At 43.5% G+C, this 22966-nt stretch overlaps 1 protein-coding gene across 3 annotated transcripts in view; it reads right to left on the bottom strand.

Annotated features, from left to right (window-relative positions):
* The window catches only part of RAP1GAP (RAP1 GTPase activating protein), a 196077-nt gene that overhangs the window by 52632 nt on the left and 120479 nt on the right, over nucleotides 1-22966 (bottom strand). For 2 of the 3 annotated variants that reach the window (XM_033922754.1, XM_033922753.1), the window contains exons 3-6: nucleotides 17520-17555; nucleotides 14413-14460; nucleotides 11606-11644; nucleotides 9631-9816 (exon numbers count right to left, since the gene is read on the bottom strand). In XM_033922754.1, coding sequence (XP_033778645.1) covers nucleotides 9631-9816; nucleotides 11606-11644; nucleotides 14413-14460; nucleotides 17520-17537 — 291 coding nt within the window. In that variant the 5' untranslated portion in view covers nucleotides 17538-17555. The remainder of the gene's footprint in view (nucleotides 1-9630; nucleotides 9817-11605; nucleotides 11645-14412; nucleotides 14461-17519; nucleotides 17556-22966) is intronic. The other variant, XM_033922755.1, reaches the window with a different exon arrangement.

Raw genomic sequence — 22966 nt, 5'->3', positions numbered from 1 at the left:
GACATTTCCAATGGCTGCCAAATACTCAGATATGACCTTATGCTGAATATCCAGGTTGAACAGTACTCCAATAAGTTGACTTCATTCATTCTGTAGTATGTAAGTTTACCTGTCTTGTTGCAAGATCAACTACTGACTCAACTTTAGCTCATGGACTGATGACCTGACATTCCAACCTACAGGTTTTCCTGATACCATAATCCCTCTCCAGTACGCTTGACAGTCAGGATGAGGTTCTTAATTTTGGAGACTGTGTTTGATATTATGACTAAAAAGTTCCATTTTCAACTTGTCTGTCTCTAGAGGACATTATCCCTGAAGCCTTTGCATTATTCAGATGACTTTTGGGCAAAGCCTCCTTTAAGAAAAGTTTATAATATAAACGATTTAACTGCCTTTCAAACATCATGACATCAAAAGCAGTTAATCTTACTGAAAAGCAGCATTTCAAAGTAGATTTGAATTTAAGATACGAGTGCTCATGTCTTTGCAGGGCCACATTTTGGATTTGTAGGGCCGCAGAAAAAATAGTTAATGTCTTATTAAAGAAATGACAATTTTGCATGAGGTAAAACTCGCAAAATTGTCATTTCTTTAATACGACATTAATTATTTTTTCTGCAGCCCTCCAAATACCCTATTTTTTCTGCGGCCCTCACAGTTAAAGTTTAACATCTTTCATTTCTCAGAACTGACACATTTCAATCACTATATTAAAAATAAAATAATTTTCCCTACCTTTGTTGTCTGGTGACTTCATTTTTTTGTGCTTTTATCTATGTTTCCAGGGCCTTCTTGTCCTTTGACTGTTTTTCTCTCCGTCAGAGAAGGGGCGGGACCGCGGCAGAGGAAGCAGCAGGGCTCACTGGCATCGGGAACCAACGGTAGGCAGCTTCTCCGTGTGTGGGGGGGGGGGGAGCGCTGGGGGATGAATCAGATGTCGGGGGGGGGTGCAAGCGGTCCTTCGGGGTGGGGCTGCAAGCGGTCTTTCGGGGTGGGGCAGGGGGATGAATCGGATGTCGGGGGGGGGGGAACTATGTAAAAAAATTTGTACAACGCGCTCACGCATATAACGCGCATGGTTATGCACGGTTTGTAAAATCGTGTATAGCACGCGCGTTATATGCGTGAAAATACGGTACACATCTCTGAGAGCTGGTGTTATTCATGGCTGGGGCTCACTGGCCTTCAATTAGAGAATGACACAGGGACATATTTGTCCCTGTCCCCATAGGAACTCAATTTCCCCATCCTGTCCCTGTGAGTTTTGTCGCCGATCCTGTCCCATTCTTGTAAGCTCTGCCTTAACTGCATAAGCCTCGAACACTTTATGACTTTAAAGTGTTTGAGGCTTGGGCAGATGAGGACGGAGCTTGCAGGAATGGAGTATGGACAGGAAAAGAACTCGCGGGGAAAAATTTGTCCCCGTGTCATTCATTCGATCTCACTTACTGTGGTGGTAAATCTCAGTTTGGGATGGGCCACTCTTGGTGTTTCTCCCACTGACACTCTTCTATCCTTGGCTAAGAGATGGGAAAAGTAAAGCACAGTTACTTACCGTAACAGGTGTTATCCAGGGACAGCAGGCAGATATTCTTGACTGATGGGTGACGGCACCGACGGAGCCCCGGTACGGACAATTTTAGAGTGATCTCACTCTAAGAACTTTTAGAAAGTTCTAGCTCGGCCGCACCGCGCACGCGCGAGTGCCTTCCCGCCCGACAGAGGCGCGCGGTCCCTCAGTTAGTATAAGCCAGCTAAGAAGCCAACCCGGGGAGGTGGGTGGGACGCAAGAATATCTGCCTGCTGTCCCTGGATAACACCTGTTACGGTAAGTAACTGTGCTTTATCCCAGGACAAGCAGGCAGCTATTCTTGACTGATGGGTGACCTCCAAGCTAACAAAAAGAGGGATGGAGGGAAGGTTGGCCATTAAGAAAACAAATTTTGCAAAACAGATTGGCCGAAGTGACCATCCCTTCTGGAGAATGTATCCAGACAATAATGAGATGTAAAAGTGTGAACTGAGGACCAAGTAGCAGCCTTGCAGATTTCCTCAATAGGAGTGGAACGGAGGAAAGCTACAGATGCTGCCATTGCTCTGACTTTATGGGCTGTGACAGAACCTTCCAGTGTCAGTCCCGTCTGAGCATAACAGAATGAAATGCACGCTGCAAGCCAATTAGACAACGTACGTTTAGAAACAGGACGTCCCAATTTATTCGGATAAAAGGACAGAAAGAGTTGGGGAACTGATCTGTGGGGTTTCGTACGCTCCAGATAGTAAGCAAGAGCCCTTTTACAATCCAAAGTATGCAGAGCTTGTTCCCCAGAATGAGAATGAGGTTTTGGAAAGAAAACAGGTAAAACAATGGATTGGTTGAGATGAAATTCAGAAACAACCTTGGGGAGAAACTTTGGATGTGTACGCAGAACCACCTTGTCACGGTGAAAAACCGTAAAAGGTGGATCTGCAACCAGTGCATGAAGCTCACTGACCCTCCTGGCAGAGGTAATGGCAATAAGAAAAAGTACCTTCCAAGTGAGAAATTTGAAAGGAGAGGTAGCTAAAGGTTCAAATGGAGGTTTCATTAAAGCGGAAAGAACCACATTGAGATCCCAGATAACCGGAGGGGCTTTAAGAGGTGGTTTCACATTGAAAAGCCCACGCATGAACCTGGATACCAGGGGATGAGCTGAAAGAAGTTTTCCATGGACTGGCTCATGAAAAGCTGCAATGGCACTGAGGTGGACCCTGATGGAAGAGGACTTCAGGCCAGAATCAGACAAAGAAAGAAGATAATCCAACAACGTCTCCACCGCTAGGGAAGTGGGATCAAGATGATGAAGAAGACACCAGGAAGAAAACCTCGTCCACTTTTGATGGTAACATTGTAGAGTGGCTGGTTTCCTGGAAGCATCCAGAATGGAACGAACGGGCTGAGACAAAAGAGTATCAGTCGAGTTCAGCCCGAGAGATACCAAGCCATCAGGTGTAGAGACTGGAGGTTGGGATGCAGAAGGGTTCCCTGCTGTTGCGTAAGCAGAGAAGGAAACAGAGGAAGAGGAAAAGGTTCCCTGGAACTGAGTTGAAGTAGAAGGGAGAACCAATGTTGCCTGGGCCACCTCGGAGCAATCAGAATCATGGTGGCTCGTTCCCTCTTGAGCTTGAACAAGGTTCTCAACATGAGAGGTAGAGGAGGGAAGGCGTACAGGAACAGATTCGACCAGTCGAGGAGAAAAGCATCTGCTGTGAGACGGAGTGGAGAGTAAAGTCTTGAGCAGAAACGGGGCAGCTGGTGATTGTGAGGAGCTGCAAAGAGGTCTATCTGAGGAGTGCCCCATTGAGTGAAGATAGACTGTAGAGTTACAGGGTCGAGTGTCCACTCGTGAGGCTGGAGAATTCTGCTGAGTTTGTCCGCTAATGAATTCTGTTTCCCCTGAATGTAAATAGCTTTCAGGAAGAGATGATGATCTATGGCCCAATTCCAGATCTTCTGGGCTTCCTGGCATAAAAGGCGAGAGCCTGTCCCACCCTGTTTGTTGATGTAGTACATCGCAACCTGATTGTCTGTGCACAACAGAAGGACCTGAGGAAAGAGAAGGTGTTGAAAGGCCTTGAGGGCGTAAAACATCGCTCTGAGTTCCAGGAAATTGATTTGATGCTTCTTTTCCTGGGCTGACCAAAGACCCTGAGTCTGGAACTCGTTCAAGTGAGCTCCCCATGCGTACAGAGAGGCGTCGGTGGTGATGACTAGTTGATGAGGAGGCTGATGGAACAGAAGACCTCTGGATAGATTTGAGGATACCAACCACCATTGCAGAGACTGACGAAGAGATGATGTCACAGATATGTGTCGTGAGCAAGAGTCCGACGCTTGGGACCACTGGGTCGCAAGGGTCCATTGAGGAGTGCGCAGGTGAAGACGGGCATGAGGTGTGACATGAACTGTGGATGCCATGTGTCCCAAGAGCACCATCATTTGTCTCGCTGAGATGGACGGCAGAGGAAGTACCTGGTGACATAGAGACTGAAGGGTCTGAAGTCGATTGGATGGCAGGAAAGCTCTCATGAGGAGTGTATCTAGGATCGCTCCAATGAATTGAAGTCTCTGAGTGGGAATGATATGAGATTTGGGTAGATTGATCTCGAATCCCAGAAGTTGCAGAAACTGGATGGTTTGGTTGGTGGCCAGAAGGACCGCTTGGGCAGAAGTGTCTTTGATCAACCAATCGTCCAGGTAAGGAAATACTTGCAGGTGGTGAGAGCGCAGAAAAGCCGCCACCACAATGAGACATTTGGTGAATACCCTTGGAGATGAGGCAAGACCGAAGGGCAGCACCTTGTACTGGTAATGACAATGATTGATCATGAATCGGAGATATGGTCTTGAGGTTACATTGATCGGTATGTGAGTGTAAGCCTCTTTGAGATCGAGGGAGCATAGCCAGTCGTTTTGATTTAGAAGGGGATAAAGTATGGCTAAAGAAAGCATCTTGAATTTTTCTTTTACTAGATGAATGTTGAGATCGCGAAGGTCCAGGATGGGTCTGAGATCTCCTGTCTTTTTGGGAACTAGAAAGTAACGGGAGTAGAATCCCTGCCCCTTTTGATCTAGAGGAACTTCCTCTATAGCGTTCAGAAGGAGGAGGGATTGGACCTCCTGAATAAGGAGGGCTGATTGAGGACTGTTCAAAGCAGACTCTTTTGGCAGGCTTTGAGGTGGGAGAGTCTGAAAGTTGAGAGAGTAGCCGTGGCGGATGATGTTGAGGACCCATTGGTCCGAAGTGATTACTTCCCACCGGCTGAAGAACAGAGAAAGTCGACCTCCTATTGGTTGAGGCAGGAGAACAGGAACAGGGATACTGGCTATACTGCGGAGAATGAAGTCAAAAGGGCTGTGACTTCTGCTGAGGAGGTTGTTTCGCAGGTTGCTGCTGTTGCTGCTGTCGGGGAGGCTGACGTTGCTGTTGCCTCTGACGTCGAGGTTGTTGAGCAGTGGTAGGTAATGGACGGGCTGTGAAACGGCGTTGATAAGCCGATTGCTGCCTGTATGGTCTTGGTGGAGGAGGCTTCTTTTTATTCTTGAGCAGGGTATCCCAGCGCGTCTCATGAGCCGAGAGCTTTTGGGTGGTAGAGTCCATGGAATCCCCAAAGAGCTCATCCCCTAGGCATGGGGCGTTGGCTAACCGATCTTGATGGTTAACATCAAGCTCGGATACCCGAAGCCAGGCCAAACGGCGCATAGCCACCGACATAGCTGTCGCTCTGGATGTAAGTTCAAAGGTGTCATATATGGACCTAACCATAAACTTACGAAGTTGGAATAGAGACGACAAGCAGGAGTGAAAAGATGGATGTTTTCTTGAAGGAAGATACTTCTCGAAGGAAGCCATGGTGGTAAGGAGATGCTTTAAATAAAAAGAAAAATGAAAAGCATAATTACTAGCTCTATTTGCTAACATAGCGTTCTGGTAGAGCCTCTTACCGAATTTATCCATGGCCCTTCCTTCTCTGCCAGGAGGGACAGATGCATATACACTGGCTCCTGAAGTCTTTTTAAGGGTGGATTCGACAAATAAGGATTCGTGTGGAAGTTGAGGCTTGTCGAACCCAGGAATGGGAATTACCTTGTATAGAGAATCCAGTTTACGTGGGGCCCCTGGAACAGTTAAAGGAGTCTCTAAATTTTTATAGAAAGTTTCCCTCAAGATGTCATGAAGGGGAAGCTTCAAAAATTCCTTTGGAGGCTGATCAAAATCAAGGGCATCCAAAAAAGCTTTAGACTTTTTGGATTCAGCCTCCAAAGGAATGGACAAAGACTCACACATCTCCTTCAAGAAATTGGAGAAAGAGGAAGTGGTCTGTTTGGAGGATGGGTCAGGGAGAGCCGAATCCTCCTCCTCTGAGGAACATTCTCCTTCAGAAAGAAAGGGTTCCTCTGAGTCCCCCCACAGATCAGGGTCTCTGACATGGGAAGAATGGTCCCGAGACTCAGGTGTCGATGTTTGCATGTGTCGGGTTTTGCGTACCGACTTACCCGACCTCATCGATACCGAGTCAGGCGATGTTATCGGTCGCACCGGTGCCGAAGTCTGTACCGATTGATGGTGAGCTGTCGGCTCCGGTGCAAGGACTGGCATCGATACCGATGAAGTTAGGTGAAGCGGTACCGAGACAGTAGAAGCAGGTAAGACAGGTTCGACAACCGGTACCGACACGGGTTGATGTACAACCGGTACCGATGGCTCGGTGCGGACTGGCACCGGAAGGTTCGGTGTCATTATAGCAGGAAGGAGTCGTTCTAATTGCTCCTTAAGCTGTACATGAAGGATGGCCGTAATGCGGTCATCGAGGGATGGCACCGGTACCGCTTTTTTCTTCTGCGGTACCTGCGGTGCCGCTCTACGCCCCGGAGATGAGGAGCCCGATGTCGAGGGACTCACCTCAATAGGGGCGGAGCGCTTCCGCTGGCGTCTAACCGGCGGCAGGACTGGGCTCACTGCACTCGAGGCCGGAAGACGTTCCAGCGGGGAAGGCTTCTTAGCCGGCTTACCTGACTGTTGGGATGCCGGTGTGGAATCACGCGGCGTCGAAGACGAGGGTGCCGACTGAAGCGGTGCCGAAGCCGGAGTCGAAGGAACGGGGTCGGACATCTCGGCACCGAATAACAAACGCTGTTGAATTAAGCGATTTTTTAAAGTTCTTTTCTTTAAAGTAGCACAGCGGGTGCAAGAAGAGGCCTGATGCTCAGGACCCAAACACTGCAAGCACCAGTTGTGTGGGTCCGTGAGAGATATAGGCCTAGCACACCGCTGGCACTTTTTAAAACCCGGTTGAGGGGGCATGAAAGGGAAAACGGCTTCCGCCAAATCGAAGGCCGAGGCTTCGATGGTGGCAGAAGGCCCCGCCGGGGAAAAACCGAAATTGAAGAAAAAAATATAAGATGGTTTTTTTTTTTTTTTTTTTTTTTTTTATCAAAATAAAAGAAAGGTTAAAGAAATCAAACGTTTACGCGAGCGGGAAGGCAAGTTAAGAAAAAATTTCAACAGCCGTTGAAAACGCGTCTTCTTAGCTCCGCGGAAACTAAGAAACTGAGGGACCGCGCGCCTCTGTCGGGCGGGAAGGCACTCGCGCGTGCGCGGTGCGGCCGAGCTAGAACTTTCTAAAAGTTCTTAGAGTGAGATCACTCTAAAATTGTCCGTACCGGGGCTCCGTCGGTGCCGTCACCCATCAGTCAAGAATAGCTGCCTGCTTGTCCTGGGATAAGGGCATTTACAGGAACAGGTAAAGATGGAGGAGCAGAGGGATGGGACTAGCAATGGGAATGGGCTTGAGCCCTTCCCTCCCAACAAAAAGCTGTTTTGGCCATTCCCAACCCCACTCTACATTTGACAGCTAATGCAGGAATTAGCATGTGCTAAGTGTCAAGCCGCACTTTAACTGTTTAATGCACTTTAGTAAAAGAGCTTCCCAGAAGCCTCAAAGGAGGTTCTTTGTTCTTTCTTTCTAGTTCAGGGCTCTTGGAGTCTGCTGTGGGGAGTTCGCTCTATTACTTTGTTAAGCGAAATGGAAGGTGTATCTAAAAGGGGTATATGTTTGACATGTATCCAGAGGCAGCAGAAGTTCAAAAGCATGTCATTGCAAAAGCTTCCCAAAGAAGAAGTTATAAGAAGTATAAGGTCTCATTTTAGTGAAGGAGAAGGATGTTATAACATTCAAGGCAAAAATCAGCTAAATGAAGGTATTGGCAGTAGCATGGAAGCCTCAGTCCGTTTCTTGTCATTCATGCATTCCCGATGTGCGATTTCACATATCCACAGATGCATCTATTGTGATCAATATTTCCCATTCATGCCGCTGTGTTTGTGTATTCACGGACCTGCTCCAAAGAAAAAGCTTCCTTTGCTTTCATTTTCACTTCGGTCTGGCATTTGTTTCTAGATAGAGCTCCCCAGTGGCCAAAGAGTGAATTACAAGCATCTACAGTGTTGTCCCATGCAGGAACCTAACCCTATTTTCTCAAAAGGATCCGCTGTTCACCTTCCATAATTTTGAGGTGCAACATGTATTGCTGGAACCTAACTTCTATTTTCCCAAAGACTCATGGTTTTGTGGTTTGTGAACATTTTCAGGAACTGTGCTAGCGTGAATAATGAGAATAGACAACCCTCTATTCAAACAGGAAATAAAACCTGTTTCCTTCACAGGCAAAATCAGCTGCCTTTCAGCTGTTTTGTCATTAATCCGTGAATGTTTTTATCTTTTCAGGAATTATCACAGTGGCAATTTACATTTCATTATCTTCCCAGCCACTATGTGTCTTTGCATTCCCTTAGCCATTGTAATCAAGCTATTGTTTCAACAACATTTTTGCCTTCTTGTTAGTTCATGGCTATTGTTTCACATGTTCTTTTGCCATTGCTTCCCAGATGCTCTTGTCCTCCCATTGTTTCCACAGCTGAGTGTATATTCCCTTCTTTCATGCAGCATGCCTCATCTATCCTCTCTTGCACACAGATTTCTTTCACTTCACCTATTGGTATTGCATGAAGGAATAAGGAAATCATTTTAGAACAGATGGGTTGCTTTTCTGAGCCAAATATAATTCAGGTAAAAGAAATGAACTGATAAGCTTTGACTTTAATTTCCTATTTTTTTAATTTCTTCCTACCCCACATGGCAGACTTTCTCCTAGATGCTACATAGCCTCAAACTTGGCTATTTTTGATTACATCAACTTCATTCCATAAGACATTTTCTGGATTTTCAGTCACTTCATACTCTAAATCATGCATTTATTATTTTGCAGTTGGACTATTGTGATTCTGTTTACTGTGAAATTTCTTCTCTTCAGCTTCAAGAACATAAGAATAGCCTTACTGGGTCAGACCAATGATCCGAAAGGCAACACAAACAAAAAATCCAAGAGAACTGCATTGGTATGTCGAACAAGGAACAAAAGAAAAAAAACTGCAGGAATGGTGTACAAGACGCCAAGTCTTTAGTAAACAAACATTAATATGAACGTGAAACAATTTGTATCCAAAAAGATTGGAGAACCCGGACCCGACACGGTCTGTGTTTCAAAGAAACATAATAATAATAATAATTTTATTCTTATATACCGCCATACCCAACGAGTTCTAGGCGGTTTACATCAATTAGGTTAGGATCCGCATTGACATACAGAACACTCCTTCCCTCGGGGATCCAAACAGGTATCATAGACTGGGAACCTTATGGATAATGTTGTGAACAACTAAACAGACTAGATAAGCTCCTTTGCAGTGCAGGTACGAAAGCTTACCTAGGAAACTCTTATAATATGATCTTTGACACCAGCATCTAGTCAAAACACAAGTCATGTCAGGAACATTAATAAAATTTGCTTCCTCTGATCCAAAGATCTGCCTCTTCTTTCCATCTTGACCCACTGCATTTCCTGGTTCTCATCCAAATTTCCTAACCATTAGGCTACTACTTTATCCCAAGATTGGTAGAAAATCAGAAGACTCCTCCAACTTGGGTAGAGTAAATACACAAACTGGACCTTATTTGCAGTCAATTATACTATTATGTAGAAGAATATGAGAAAAATTGTTCCAAAATATAAAGATCTAGTCTTACCTTGTTCAGGAAGTGCTTGCGGTAGATCCGGGCTATCTGGTTACTTTCTAACTTTACTTTAGAAGTAGGAGACTGGACCTGCTCGGTTTCAGGGATGCTGGTAAGGTCATGGTTTGTTCCTTCAATCCAGTAACCTCCAAACTGCGGCAGTAAGATCAAAGGGAATGGACCTTCACGGCCCAGAACCTGTTAAAGGAAATGGGAGAGAGGAAATATTATGCTTTAAACCAATGGTTCTCCGGAGACAAGCAGGGAATATGCAGGCACACTTGATGGCGAAGTCCTCTGACTGAGCCTGTGTGTCGCTGCTCTCCCCTACACCTGGAGCCCCTCCCCTCATCCTGTGCAGTCGCAGCTCTCCCCTCTATCTCCTCAGAGGAAAAAAAAAAGCCAAAATGCTTTCTCGGGAGGATAACCCCTAAATATTTACGAGAATCCTGGGTCCAGGAAAATGGGAACACCCCCGCCTAAGAATCTTGTAATGTGGAAGGAAGGGCCAGAACCAGAGACTTTTGGTAGTTCAGGGACAATCCAGAGTAGAAGTGGAATGGTTGATGGACAACTATGTGAAAAGCAGATCATCTGCAAAGGCCAAGGCTTTAACAGTGGAAGTTGCTATATTGATTCCTTAAGAACAGTTCTAAATAAAGTCAAAACAATAACGATGACAGCGTGCATCTCTGACAAGTACCTTGGCCGATGAGAAAAGGGTCCATGTAGATATCATTAACCAGTAAGTTGGTAGACACAGGCCTAAATCGTATGTGGCGCCTTAACTTAGGTGCCTAACTTAAGAGGAAAACAAAAATTCAAGACACCTATCAGGACTTAAATAAATGGTACCAGAATCACGCCTACGGAGGCGCTTTACAAAACCTGTCACTGTAGGTGTGGCTAACACCAGAAATTCACAATCCCCGTAGGCACTCAAACTTATTACCTATATGTACACGTATGCTTTAATCACTATCTTTCTTTATCAAGTTTATCAAGTTTATTAATAAAATTTGATTAATCGCCTATTAGAATCACTAAGCGATGTACAAATCAAAAATATAGTAAAATAAAAGAAGTGCACATTTAACAATACTCTTATGTCTAAAACAAACATGAGATTGGGAAGGAAAGGATAAAAGTTACAATTTTCAATTGGGGTGGAAGAAGGGAAAAAAACAAAAGGAGATGGGAAGTAAAAGGGATCTAACTCTGCATTTAAATATTGAATGCCTCTTTAAATAAATAGGATTTTAAAAGTTTTTTAAATATTAAAACATCTTTTTCATTACGAATCTATTGAGGAAGGGCGTTCCACCATAGGGGACCAGTCACGGAGAATATATCTGCTCTTCTTAAGAAATAGACTTATCACACGTGGGGAATCTCAGATCGCCACTTGTATACTGGATCGTAGTACAATACAGTGTGGCAGCACTCGTCACTGGCTCACCCAATCGTGTGAATCTAACTTACTCTAATAAAAAGAAGATACAGTAAGTTAGATTCACACGATTGGGTGAGCCAGTGACGAGTTCTGCCACACCGTATTATACTATGTAGCGAGAGTGAGCACGCCCCCTTCCCTTCCCCCATAAATTTTCCAGGCATGAGCAACATCACGAACTTGTCGGCTATCCCATCCTAGGCACGCAGCCCAGAATTGCGACACTGACGCAGGCAGCAAGTTCATAATGCTGCTCGCGCAAGAAAAATTAAGCAGATATGAAAGAAGGGAATGCATGCGGTGGGGGTGTGGGGGGGTCATGAAGGAACAAAGGGTGGAGAGGAGAACGGGTACTTGCACCCCTTACAAAGACTATGCCCGGGGCGGACCGCCCCCCCCTTACCACACCACTGGGTGTAATGTTGCTTCATGCATACTGGAGCAAGGTATGTGGATACATTTATAAGGGATATTGTTAATTTATTACCTCATGCACATTGGAATTTCATAAATGTAGGATAAGGGGTTTGTTACCTCATGAACACTGGGATAGGGTATGTAATCCTCTTCTGTCTGAAAAATAAGATACAGATATTACAGAGATATCAAGATTAGGAAATGGTGCATGGACATTGTATTTTCAAATTTTTGTGTGCTATTTAGTCGTCATAAGCTCACAGGCGTGTTACATCTGTGGGCAATTTTCAATGATTAAGTATGAAGGTAGGATTAATTGACTCGCTGGTATATGGTGACATAAATATTAACAGTATCTCAGTATCATAAAATCCAACATTAGGTAGAAGCTGTCTCACAAGCGTATAGGAAAGAAGCAGGTTTAACATGCTCTATTTAGCCTGAACTTCAGAAATATTCTTTACAGGCAACTTTGTATTAACGGTTGAATCTTCCATGCTATGCCTGGGAAATATTTCTCTCCCTTCCCAATTTCCGCTTTAATTATTTTTCAACTCCTATGCCAGCGCATCACACCATTTTCTCAGCATTCAATACTTTTAATAATGTTGCAGCCTACCTGCCATTCTATACCTCGCGCCAGGAACCGTTGACCCAAGCAGGTTTAAATTATAACCGAAGCCAATTTCGGATGGCTATTATTATACTATATTTTTCATAAAAACCAAATTTAAACCATAGCAATCTTCGCAGTCAGGTCCCCAAAAATGCCGATCTGATTCCAAATGTAGAAGCAAACAAACAAAATAATAAAAATAAGTTAAATAGTATTACATGCACATAAACGTGAATATTATGCAAAGAGAACTTCAAAAGATTAATTTTTAAGAATCACGAAGACATCGGCTGTTCATATTGGTTTAAAAACTCTTGCAGCTTTTCCGGATCGTCAAAGTTTATTGTTTTATTAGCATAAGTAACCTGCATTACCACAGAGTATATAAACCATATTTGGCCCCAAGGTTTCTTAGTTGTGGCCGTAAATCCATGAATCTTTTCCTTTTATTAACTGTAGCCCTCGCAAAATCGGGCACGATGTATATCCAAGAATCTTGACATTTTAAGTTTTTATTTTCTTTTGCTAGATGAAAGACCTCCATTGCTTGTTGGAATCTTAGCAATTTGAATATTAATGGACGCGGCCCAGTTTGTCTGTTGGATCTCTTTGCAGGGATCCTATGAGCCCATTCAAACTCTAAAGGAAACTTGGTCTTAAGAGGCAAAATCTTAGGCAAAAAATTTTTCAGAAAAGATATTGGGCCTCCCTTCTCGACCCTTCTGGTAAACCTAAAAATCTCAGGTTACTTCTCCTCTCCCTGTTGGCACAATCCTCCAGGTCTCTTGTTAATATTTCAATTTTTTTCCAATCTGACTTGTATTGAAGCAGCTCTGTCTTCGTCATTTCAATCATGTTTTGACTTGCAAGAACACTTTGCTAGACTGAGAATGTCGAGGAGAAGAAGAATGATGCTTCAATGAACTAGAACGGTGTCTGGAGTCACGATGCTTCAATGTATGGCTCTTAGATGATGACCGGTGTTGAAAGCCAAGATGATGAAGCAGTGGCGGTACCGGCATCCTGTGTGGTGTGATGCTCCGGCTGGGCCAGTACCGGTGGAGTCGGTGTCAGGGTAATATGCAGACACATATCCCCATACTCCGCCCAAAAGAGAGATTCTCTTAGAAAGTAAGAACTGATACCTGTAGCTTCGTCGCCTGCTTATGAGGCGACTCGTTCCGGAGATGCACCCCTCGATTTGGAAACAAGTCGCATAGGGGGTCTTCGCATGGTAAGCATGATTGGACTCAATGCCATAATAACCTACGACCCTGTCTGGGAAGCTGGTGGCTTTTTAGCTGGCTTACCAGAAGGAGTTGATATTGGTGCATCGGATGACGTCGGCAAAGCATGCAATGCATCAGCTCCCTCCATGCTGACACCGCACAACTTCTCTTGCTATAAAATGCAGCTCTTAATGGTGCATTTTTGAGGAGTGGAACAACGCACGCAGGACTCGATGCGATGTTCCAGGCCAAGGCACTGTATACACCAATTGTGGGGGTTGGTGATCAAAATTGTCCTTTGGCACCTACTGCATTTTTTAAACCCCGTTAACAGGTGGGATATGGATGGGAAAACCGCCTCAGCCAAATTGAACTCAATGGCTGAGGTGAGAAAGAGGCCCTGCCATCAAAAACGCCCAACAGGGTGTGTTACCCTTTATAAAAAAAAAAAGAGAACAAAGGGAAATTAAAAGAAAGAAAAATAAAACACATGAGTGGGAAGGCAAAGGCTGAAAATAAACAAACGTTCAAGAGCATAACTTCTTAGCTCCGCAGAAAATTAAAAACTGAGGAGTTGCACATCATGCATGGTGCGGTCAGTCGCAAAATTTCTAAAGTTCTTAAAATGCCAGTGCACTTTTTGCAGCTGTCCGTACCAGGGCTCCGTGGATGATGTCATCCACATGTGAGAATATGCTGCCTGCTGTCCTGGGATAATTATTTTTACCTGGGCAGTGGCGGGTTAAGTGACTTGCCCAGAGTCACAAGAAGCAGCCCAGTTCCCCAGGTTTTCAGGCCGCCGCATACAGTTTTAGTAAAACATGATTACAAATCCCAGAATGTGCATTAAATATTTACAGCAAAAATATTCAAACGTTTTTAATCTTTTTTGCGGCAAATGTCTTCATGAGTCTCTAACACATATGGCATATGGTTTCAGGACATTTGGGTTTTACTGCTTCCTGTGGATGGAGTTTTGGAGCCTTCCAGTTCTATGACTACAAGTTCGCACAAGGATTAAACCAAGTCTAAGTTATCCTGCCTGAAAAATATGAAGCAGTTGGCAGTTAGAAACGCACCTTTAGAGGAGGTGGAAAGGAGCATCGTTGTTCATCCATTCTGCTTCCCTGGAAAAACAAACAGATCAAAGTATTAATGGAAACAGCCTGCAAGCAAGACAACTTCAGGACCCCTTCATTGAAACCCAGAGCGTAAGGACAAATAAGAACTGTAAGACCCATTTAGCCCACACAATTGGCTTCCTTTTCCAATAACACAGATCTCAGCTGGTTTTCTGGCTTTGTTTTCATTTCTTTACAACTAAGGATATCTCTTGAATACTGTTATTTGCCTTCACCTTCTCTCCTGGAAGGCTCTTCTGTACCACCACCCCTTCCATGAAGGAAGGCTTCTTCTAGAATTTCTTCCCACTGAGAAATATTTGCTTGAACATTAATACCTCTGAGGTTTCCTTGTATTATCATATCCCTTATTTCTCTTCTAGATGTATTTCTTTAAAGTCTCTTCTTATAGTGCTTATGAGGCAGATGGAGTTGTCATCTAAGAAATGAAATAACTGATCAAGAGTTGTAAGGCATTTTAGCACCTAAGAGAGACAAACATGCTTCTTTCTCCCCAAAATGTGGATGGCAGCAGAAGAGAAGTACTCTTTCTAATTTTCTATCTGCTGCCAGTACACATGTGAATTACAGTCATTTCTTATGTGAACAACAGAAGAGCAGGACTTAGGTATGATTGTATGTCATAATCTTAAAGTGGCCAAACAGGTTGAAAAGGTGACGGTGGAATCTAGAAGGATGCTAGGGTGCATAGGGAGAGCTATGGCCTATTGATGCCCCTGTATAAGACTTTGATGAGACCGCATTTAGAATATTGTGTACAATTCTAGAGGCCGCACCTTCAAAAAGATATAAAAAGGATGGAGTCGGTCCAGAGAAAGGCTACTAAAATGGTGCGTGATCTTCGTTAGAAGGCGTATGGTATACCTTGGAGGAGAGGTGGGACAGGGGAGGGGAGATATGATAGAGACGTTTAATTACCTATGTGATGTAAATGTGCATGAGTCAAGTCTCTTTCATTTGAAAGGAAGCTCTGGAATGAGAGGGCATAGGATGAAGTTAAGAGGTGACAGGCTCCAGAGTAATCTAAGGAAATACTTTTTTACGGAAAGGGTGGTAGATGCATTAAACAGTCTCCTGGAAGAGGTGGTGGAGACAGAAACTGTGTCTGAATTCAAGAAAGCCTGGGTTAGGCACGTGGAATCTCTTAGAGAGAGGAAGAGATAATGGTTATTGCGGATGGGCAGACTGGATGGGCCATTTGGCCTTTTTCTACCATCATGTTTCTATGTTAATTCAGATCTCAAGTATCTGGCTGGATCCCAAGAGTAATACTCCACACTGCTTATCACAGGAATAAGTTGTAGATTTCCCCAATTCCACCTTCGATTGGTGGTCCTGTTGTCTGCGCTTCTGCTTCTGGATTAGTGTAATGAGTTTTATATAGGCTTATAAGGGAATTTGCATCAGTCAATCACTTTCACAAGGTTAGTGTAAGGCAAAGAACAGTGCTTACACACAGGCAAGAACTAATATATCAGGGGAGGCAAAAGCCTCAGACGGCAGACCCTCCTACCATCCATATATAGGATTTAAGGTGTTCAGGCTAAACCTCATATTCATGAAAGTTCAAAACTGGCTCTGTGCAGTGCAAAATAGAGTTAAAGCATTAACTACAGATGAAAAAATCAACTTATCTCACAAAACTCCTCAGAATTTGACAACCCAATTGTCTAAGGGTTTACATTCAGGTACTCAAGCATTTTCCCTATCTGCCCTGGTGGGCTCACAATCTATGTAACATATCTGGGGCAATGAAGATCAAGTGACTTGCCCAGGATCACAAGGAGTAGCACAGGGTTTGAACCCACAACCTCAGAGTGCTGAGGCTGTAACTCTAACCACTAGGCCACGCCTTCCTTCTCAGTGGGGGTTCTATTTAGGCTAATTATTGCTGTGTTTGACTTTTCAGCCTTTATGGGATAATGGCTCAGTGTATTTGCCCTTTTGAAGGTGCCTTCAGTGACTTTTATGGAGAATGCAGATATTCTTAGTGGTGGTTCCAAAATTGAGGAATAAGTTGCCTGTGTTTTTATTCAATGAACTGGAATTTCATCTATTTCCTGGACGTTCTTGGCGCTGGGGAAATAATTTAAGCACAGTTGCTTTTCTGTTGATTGATGGTGGGATTTTAATGTGAGAAAATGAAAACAACATTACAAAAAAAATCAAACATAAGATCGCTAAACTGCTTTGATAGCCTTTTTGGGCCTGCTATTCAAAGCAATTTATCAGGGCTAGCCACTAATATTCAGTGAATATCACAATTCGCCCCAGGGGCATAGTCAGCACTTTGCAACTTAAGGGCCGATATTCAGCAGCCAAGTTTACTGCATAAATAGGACCACCTAAAAGTCTGTCCTATTTTTATGCAGTGACCCATGGCCACTTAAATGATGAACATTGACTTAAGCAGCTATGCGTTAGTTGGCTTAAAAATAACCGGATATTCAAAGCTGAAGCCCCCACAAGTCTCAGCTTTGAATATCCAGCAAAACAGTCACTGCTAACAGTTGAATATTGACCCTTTTGAGGCCAGAAGGCAGTATATAAGAATTTTTATTTATTTATAAAATTTTCACTTTTAAAACTTGATAAAGATCAGACAAATAAAAATACTGGAGATCAAGAAAAGACATCATTTCCACCTATTATATATTAGATCACCCGTCCTACAGCCAGTGGAAGGTCATACATCATTAGTCATCGTTACCAACCCTTCTTTTGATCCAATAAATTCTATAAGCTGTTTGGGCTCAAAGAAAAGAAAATTCTTATTTTGTATGTAAGAATTTAAAATACTTAATAAATAACACAATAAAAAACATTGTCATTTACTGCATACTTTAGCATGATACTTAATTTCCCCAGGCTCAAACTTAGATAGTACGCCCTTTGATAAATGGAATTAAAAAAAAAATTCCAAAAAGGGAATGACCCAAGAAGAAACCCTTGGAGCTGAAAAATGGCAAATGGATTGTATGAGGAACTTAGCTGACACATCTACACTGAAATACTTCTCTATAGCATACGTGAAGGTAACTCACCTGCATCTTTTCAATCATTTCAAACAAGTCCAAGCTCTGGAAAAAAAAAACAAAATCATGAAGAAAGCTTGAATCTGGTTTTAAGTATTTCTCCCACAAATGCACTCCATTACATATCATCCATCCCAAGACAAGACTTCAAGGTTTTCCTAGATTTACTTTCTCTCTGTGCCTCCAGCTTTTACTTGAAAACAAAAAAGGGAGTAATTTTATAAATATTTATCCACACATAAATCCTGTTTTACATGTGGAAAAGATCTTTCATAAAACTGTTGCAGTATATGCAATATGTGGCACAATAAGATGGATTATATATTTTTTTCCAAGTACAGTAAAATCTTGGATTGCAAGTAACTGGTTATGCAACAGTTTGAACACAGTGATGTATGCAACTTCAGGATAGGTGTACATGTTCTTATCAACATTTGGGGCTGGATCAAGGAATCTGTTCTTGTCTAAAAGCCAAGTCAGAGAAGCTCGCATCCTGGAGATGAATGTGTGGCCGCAGGGATGGTGTCATCAAGAGTGTTTTGGCCTCCTAGATCATGGGATGATTTTTCAAGGGTTGTTGAGAAGGGATAGTGGGCGTCTATCAAAGAAGGGAAGAAGTGTCTTCAGCAGTAGATTGGCTAACCTACTTAATTAAACTAGAATTGTTTGAGCAGTGTGGTCAAAGCCCCCAGGTAAGTGAATCACTAAATACCTCTACACAAATGGAAAAAAGGGGCAATGTCTGGAAAGCAATATATACTAATGCTCGACATATGGGAAACAAGGTTCTAGATCTAGAGGCTTTGATGGAAGAGGTTGATTTGGATTTAGTGGTGATCACGGAGATATGGCTCATGAAGAACCATGACTAGGATATAGTTATACTATGCTATAATCTGTTCAGGAAAGACAGGATAGGAAGAAAAGGAGAGGGAAATGAATTATATGTTAACGATCATATTAAAACCATACAATTGCAGGATCTGCACTGTGTGCCAAACTGGAAAGAGGGAATGGAAAGAGTGTTATCCAGGGACAGCCGGCAGATATTCTCACATGTGGGTGACGTCATCCATGGAGCCCCGATGCGGACAGCTAAAAAGCGCTGTTGCTTTAAGAACTTTAGAAAGTTTGCGACTGACCGCACCGCGCATGTGCGCTTCTCCTCAGTTCAGATAGCCAGCTATGAAGCCAACCAGGGGAGGTGGGTGGGTTGTGAGAATAGCTGCCTGCTGTCCCTGGATAACACCTGTTCCGGTAAGTAACTGTGCTTTATCCCAGGACACGTATGGGTGACCTCCAAGCTAAGCAAAACGGGATGGTGGGTGTGTTGGCATTTAGAAAAATTCATTTTGTAATATTGATTGGATAAAGTGGCCATCCCATCTGGATGAGACAATAATGAGAAGTAAAAGTATAAACTGAGGACCAAGTGGCAGCTTTACAGATTTCCTCAATAGGAGTAGAACGTAGGAAAGCTACTGAAGCTGCCATAGCTCTAACTTTATGGGCTATGACTCATCCTTCTAGTTGCAGCCCAGCCCGAGCATAACAAAACAAGATACAAGTAGCCAACCAGTTGGAAATAGTCCTCTTGGAAACTGGGTGCCCCAACTTGTTTGGATCAAAGGAGACAAAAAGTTGTGGAGAAGATGCTGAAAATTGCTCTGAATTCCAATAGATGAACCAGTGCCCTTGTGTATGGAGACCATCTAGGTGAGCTCCCTAAGCGTAGGTTCAGGAATCTGTCATGAGAACCTTCTGGTGAGGGGGCATTTGAAACAGCAAACCTCTGGAAAGATTGGAAGAGATTGCTGAAGAGAAGATGTTACTGTAATGTGCTGGGAAAGCAGATCGAGAGCTTGTGACCACTGAGAAGCCAGTGTCCTTAGGTGAAGTCTGGCAAAAGGAGTCATGTGAACTGTAGAGGCCAATTGACCTAGAAGAACCATCATGTGCCTCACTGAAAGTGAAGGAAAGAGGAACACTTGATGGCAAAGTTGCATGAGAGCATCTTGACGTTGCTGGGGGAGGAATGCTCTGAGCTGTACAGTATCTAGAAGAGCTCAATAAATCACAGAATCTGAGAAGGCTGCAGTTGAGATTTGTGAAAATTGATTTTGAATCCCAAATTTTCAAGAACAGTACAGGCTGTTGTGTCGCTACAGTAACTCCTTGAGATGTAGGGTCTTTGATGAGTCAATTGTCCAGATATGGAAAAACTTGGAATTCATGATTTCGCAAGACTGCTGCTACTACTGCCAGGCATTTGGTGAAAACGCTGGGAGATGATGCAAGGCTGAAAGGTAGGACCTTGTATTGGAAATGCTGATTTCCCATCTGAAATCTGAGAAACCTACAAGAGCCTGGGTGAATGGGAATGTGAGTGTAAGCCTCCTTAAGATCCAGAGAGTATAACCAATCGTTGTGATCCAGAAAAGGATACAAGGACGCCAGAGACAGCATCCAAAATTTTAACATCTTTATCATATCTCCCCTCTCCCGCCTTTCCTCCAAAGTATATGGACTGAGATCTTTAAGTCTGTCCCCATATACCTTATCATGAAAACCACACACCATTTTAGTAGCCTTCCTCTGGACTGACTCCATCCTTTTTATATCTTTTTGAAGGTGCGGCCTCCAAAATTGTACACAATGAGGTCTCACCAAAGTCTTATACAGAGGAATCAATACCTCCTTCTTCCTACTGGCCATACCTCTCCCTATGCAACCTAGCATCCTTATAGCTTTCGCCGTCACCTTTTCAACCCATCTGGCCACTTTAAGATCATCACATACAATTACACCCAAGTCCCGCTCTTCCATCGTGCACATAAGTTCTTCACCCCCCAATCTCGAGTTTATGCAGCCCAAATGCATGACCTTGCATTTCTTAGCATTAAATTTTAGCTGCCAAATTTCAAACCATTCTTCAAGCTTTACCAGGTCTTTCTTCATATTATTCACACCATCTGGCTTGTCTACTATATTGCAGATTTTAGTATCATCCGCAAAGAGGCAAATCTTATCCAACAACCTTTCAGCAATATCATTTATAAAAATGTTAAAAAGAACAGGCCCGAGAACAGAACCTTGAGGCACACCACTGGCAACATCCCTTTCCTCAGAGAGATCTCCATTGATCACTATCCTCTGTCGTCTTCCACTCAACCAGTTCCTGACCCAGCCCGTCACTTTGGGAGCCATCCCAAGGGCACTAAAGAATGACACAGGATGGTTTCCTGCAGTTATCCACGGGGACGGTGACAGTGACAAATTCCGTCTCCGTGTCATTCTCTATGTTTCATTCCCTAAATGATCACAGGTTGGTTTTGCCTTCACCCCGTTATGCTCATTTGGAATCCACCAGTCACTGCACATTTTTATTCATGGCTCCTGAACTCTGGAATTCACTCCACTACACATCTGAAGTGAACTCTCCTTACGGAAATTTAAGACTGCACTTAAGTTTTGGGTATTCGAACAGGACTTTTCATATTAATGGGATGGGCCTTTTGGCGCTGTTTGCCTCCAGTTCCTGAATTCTGACTTGTCACCCCCTCCCCCTCCCTTTACCTAGAAACATGATGGCAGATAAAGGCCAAATGGCTCATCTAGTCTGCCATTTGCAGTAACTGTTATCTCTTTCTCCGAGAGATCCTACTTGCCTATCCCCGATTGCTTTCCCTTTTTATACATGATGTTTTTGCTGATGTGGGTGAAGCTATCCTATGCAAACATTGTAGTTCCTTTCCTTGTTTTAATATATAGATTGCACACCGCCTTGATCTTTCTATACAGTTAAAGGCGGTATAGAAAATATAAAATAAATAAGGGGATAATTTTCAAACTATCCACACTAGAACAAAGTCCACAGGTATATTTGACCTACCAATGCCAAAGTACACACACACTTTTCCTTTGAAACATAGCTGAAGTCCATCTGTACAGTTGTAAATGTAATCTATGCATGCTGTTTTCCTGCCCTGACTAAATATGCCCCCAGGAATGCCTCCTCTCAACATAGCCAGCACATGTTATGAACAAGACGCACATGTCTAACTCCAATTAGGGAGAGCAATTAACATGGGTAAAATACATTTTATCTGCATAAATCATAGGTGCCAAGTTGTCACAAATGAGACGACGGCTAGCATTTCATAAGTAGAAATTTGTAAAGTGCACTGGCCTGCAGTTTACACAAAAGGAACTGTACAAATATTGATGATGATTCACGTGTGTCTGATATGAGGCAAAGAGAGATTAAGCTTCAACCACATCTTTCTCCACCTCTGCTGCTACTTTTCAAGACCAACTGCAGTGGCAAAACACAAACTAGCCTCTATAAGCACATTGCATCACTGGAAAACATAAAAATGTTTTTTTAGGCTTTTTTTTTAGATTTAATTTAAACATTTATTGAAAAAATTACCTTTAACCCCAGAACTAGTCTTCAAACTTCCTGCCGTGACCACAGTTTGCCTTAATAGTTCATGCAGTAAGAGAAATAATGAGAGACACGAAAACAGCAACGAAGGAGACCAGATGGTGCTCAATCCTTTTATTTTTAAAACAGACGCGACACGACCGTGTTTCGGCCTCAAAAGGCCTGCCTCAGGAGTCTTAATATTGAATAATAAAACCATGGGTGTATGAATCCGTATGTCCAAATATTACGGTAAGCGCCCAGATAAAAGCTGGCGACGAGAGCATAAGAACATAAGAACATAAGCAGTGCCTCCGCCGGGTCAGACCATAGGTCCATCCTGCCCGGCAGTCCGCTCGCGCGGCGGCCCAAACAGGTCACGCCTGTCTGCATCACCAGAAGGGGCTCACTTGCCACCTTGTTTTCTCATTTAAGTCCTATCTTCCCATCGTAGTCCTAACCCTCCGGTCTTGCACATGCACGACCTATTGGGTTACTATACTTATTACCTGGTTAGCTTTCTATACCTGTGTTACATCCCAGCATCTCTCTCAGTATCCCACGATCCCTTTATCCCTCAGGAATCCGTCCAATCCCTGTTTGAATCCCTGTACCGTACTCTGCCTGATCACTTCTTCCGGTAGCGCATTCCATGTGTCCACGACCCTTTGGGTGAAAAAAAACTTCCTTGCATTTGTTTTGAACCTATCTCCCTTCAGTTTCTCCGAATGCCCCCTCGTACTTGTTGTCCCCTTCAGTCTGAAGAATCTGTCCCTATCCACCCTCTCTATGCCCCTCATGATCTTGAAGGTCTCTATCATATCTCCCCTGAGTCTCCTTTTTTCCAGAGAGAAGAGCCCCAGCCTATCTAATCTCTCGGTGTATGGGCAGTGTTCCAGCCCCTTTACCAGTTTCGTTGCTCTCCTTTGGACTCTCTCAAGTACCGCCATGTCCTTCTTGAGGTGCGGCGACCAATACTGAACGCAGTATTCCAGATGTGGACGCACCATCGCTCGATACAATGGCATGA

The sequence above is a fragment of the Geotrypetes seraphini genome, chromosome 15 (assembly GCF_902459505.1).
Source record: "Geotrypetes seraphini chromosome 15, aGeoSer1.1, whole genome shotgun sequence".
Taxonomy (NCBI): domain Eukaryota; kingdom Metazoa; phylum Chordata; class Amphibia; order Gymnophiona; family Dermophiidae; genus Geotrypetes; species Geotrypetes seraphini.
Note: the sequence above shows the minus strand (reverse complement) of the source record. Positions and strands in the feature narration are given on the sequence as shown.